General features: G+C 56.0%; 1 protein-coding gene across 1 annotated transcript in view; it reads left to right on the top strand.

Annotated features, from left to right (window-relative positions):
* Nucleotides 1-5: 5 nt before the first annotated feature.
* The window catches only part of TOE1 (target of EGR1, exonuclease), a gene marked incomplete at its 5' end in the record, with an annotated part of 3,836 nt that continues 3,211 nt past the window's right edge, over nucleotides 6-630 (top strand). Inside the window, 2 exons of the mRNA XM_029084010.1 lie at nucleotides 6-170; nucleotides 482-630. The exon at nucleotides 482-630 is cut by the window's right edge and continues 105 nt beyond it. Of these exons, the coding sequence (XP_028939843.1) occupies nucleotides 6-170; nucleotides 482-630 (314 nt within the window). The remainder of the gene's footprint in view (nucleotides 171-481) is intronic.

The raw sequence follows: 630 nt of genomic DNA, 5'->3' as shown, positions 1-630 counted from the left end.
TCCCTCTGCAGTCCGAGAACACGTATCTCTGCCAGATCTACAACCTGACGCTGCTCTGCACCGAGGATTACATCGTCGAGCCGCAGTCGGTGCAGTTCCTGGTGCAGCACGGCTTTGACTTCAACAAGCAGTACTCCCAGGGGATCCCGTACCACAAGGGCAACGACAAGGTACAAAAGGACTCTCCTTGCACACCTCCCCTTGCCCTGCTCCAGGCTTCTGGGGACGGTGCTGGCGTCTCCCTCGCGCAGCTGCTGAGTGGAGATGGGCTCACACTGGGGTCATTATCTCTTTCACCTCCCTGATGGTTTATAACCAGGCTGACACCTGTTGCACTCGCTTTTCCAAATCTTGGGGTTTCTGTTTGGTGAGAGCAAGGAATAGCTGTAGGCAGTGCTCTGCTCCAGCAGGCTCTGAGGACTTCCCGGGGTGGTGGCAAGTCACGGCGCTACCGTTCTTTGCCTGATCCTCCTTCTTGCAGGGCAATGAGAACCAGAGCCAGAGCGTTCGGACTTTTTTCCTGGAGCTCATACGAGCAAAGAAGCCTCTCATTCTCCATAACGGCCTGATCGACCTGGTCTTCCTCTACCAGTGCTTCTATGCTCACCTCCCAGACAGCCTCGGCACCTT

Source organism: Antrostomus carolinensis, unplaced genomic scaffold (genome assembly GCF_000700745.2).
Source record: "Antrostomus carolinensis isolate BGI_N321 unplaced genomic scaffold, ASM70074v2 scaffold7733, whole genome shotgun sequence".
Lineage (NCBI taxonomy): Eukaryota > Metazoa > Chordata > Aves > Caprimulgiformes > Caprimulgidae > Antrostomus > Antrostomus carolinensis.
Note: the sequence above shows the minus strand (reverse complement) of the source record. Positions and strands in the feature narration are given on the sequence as shown.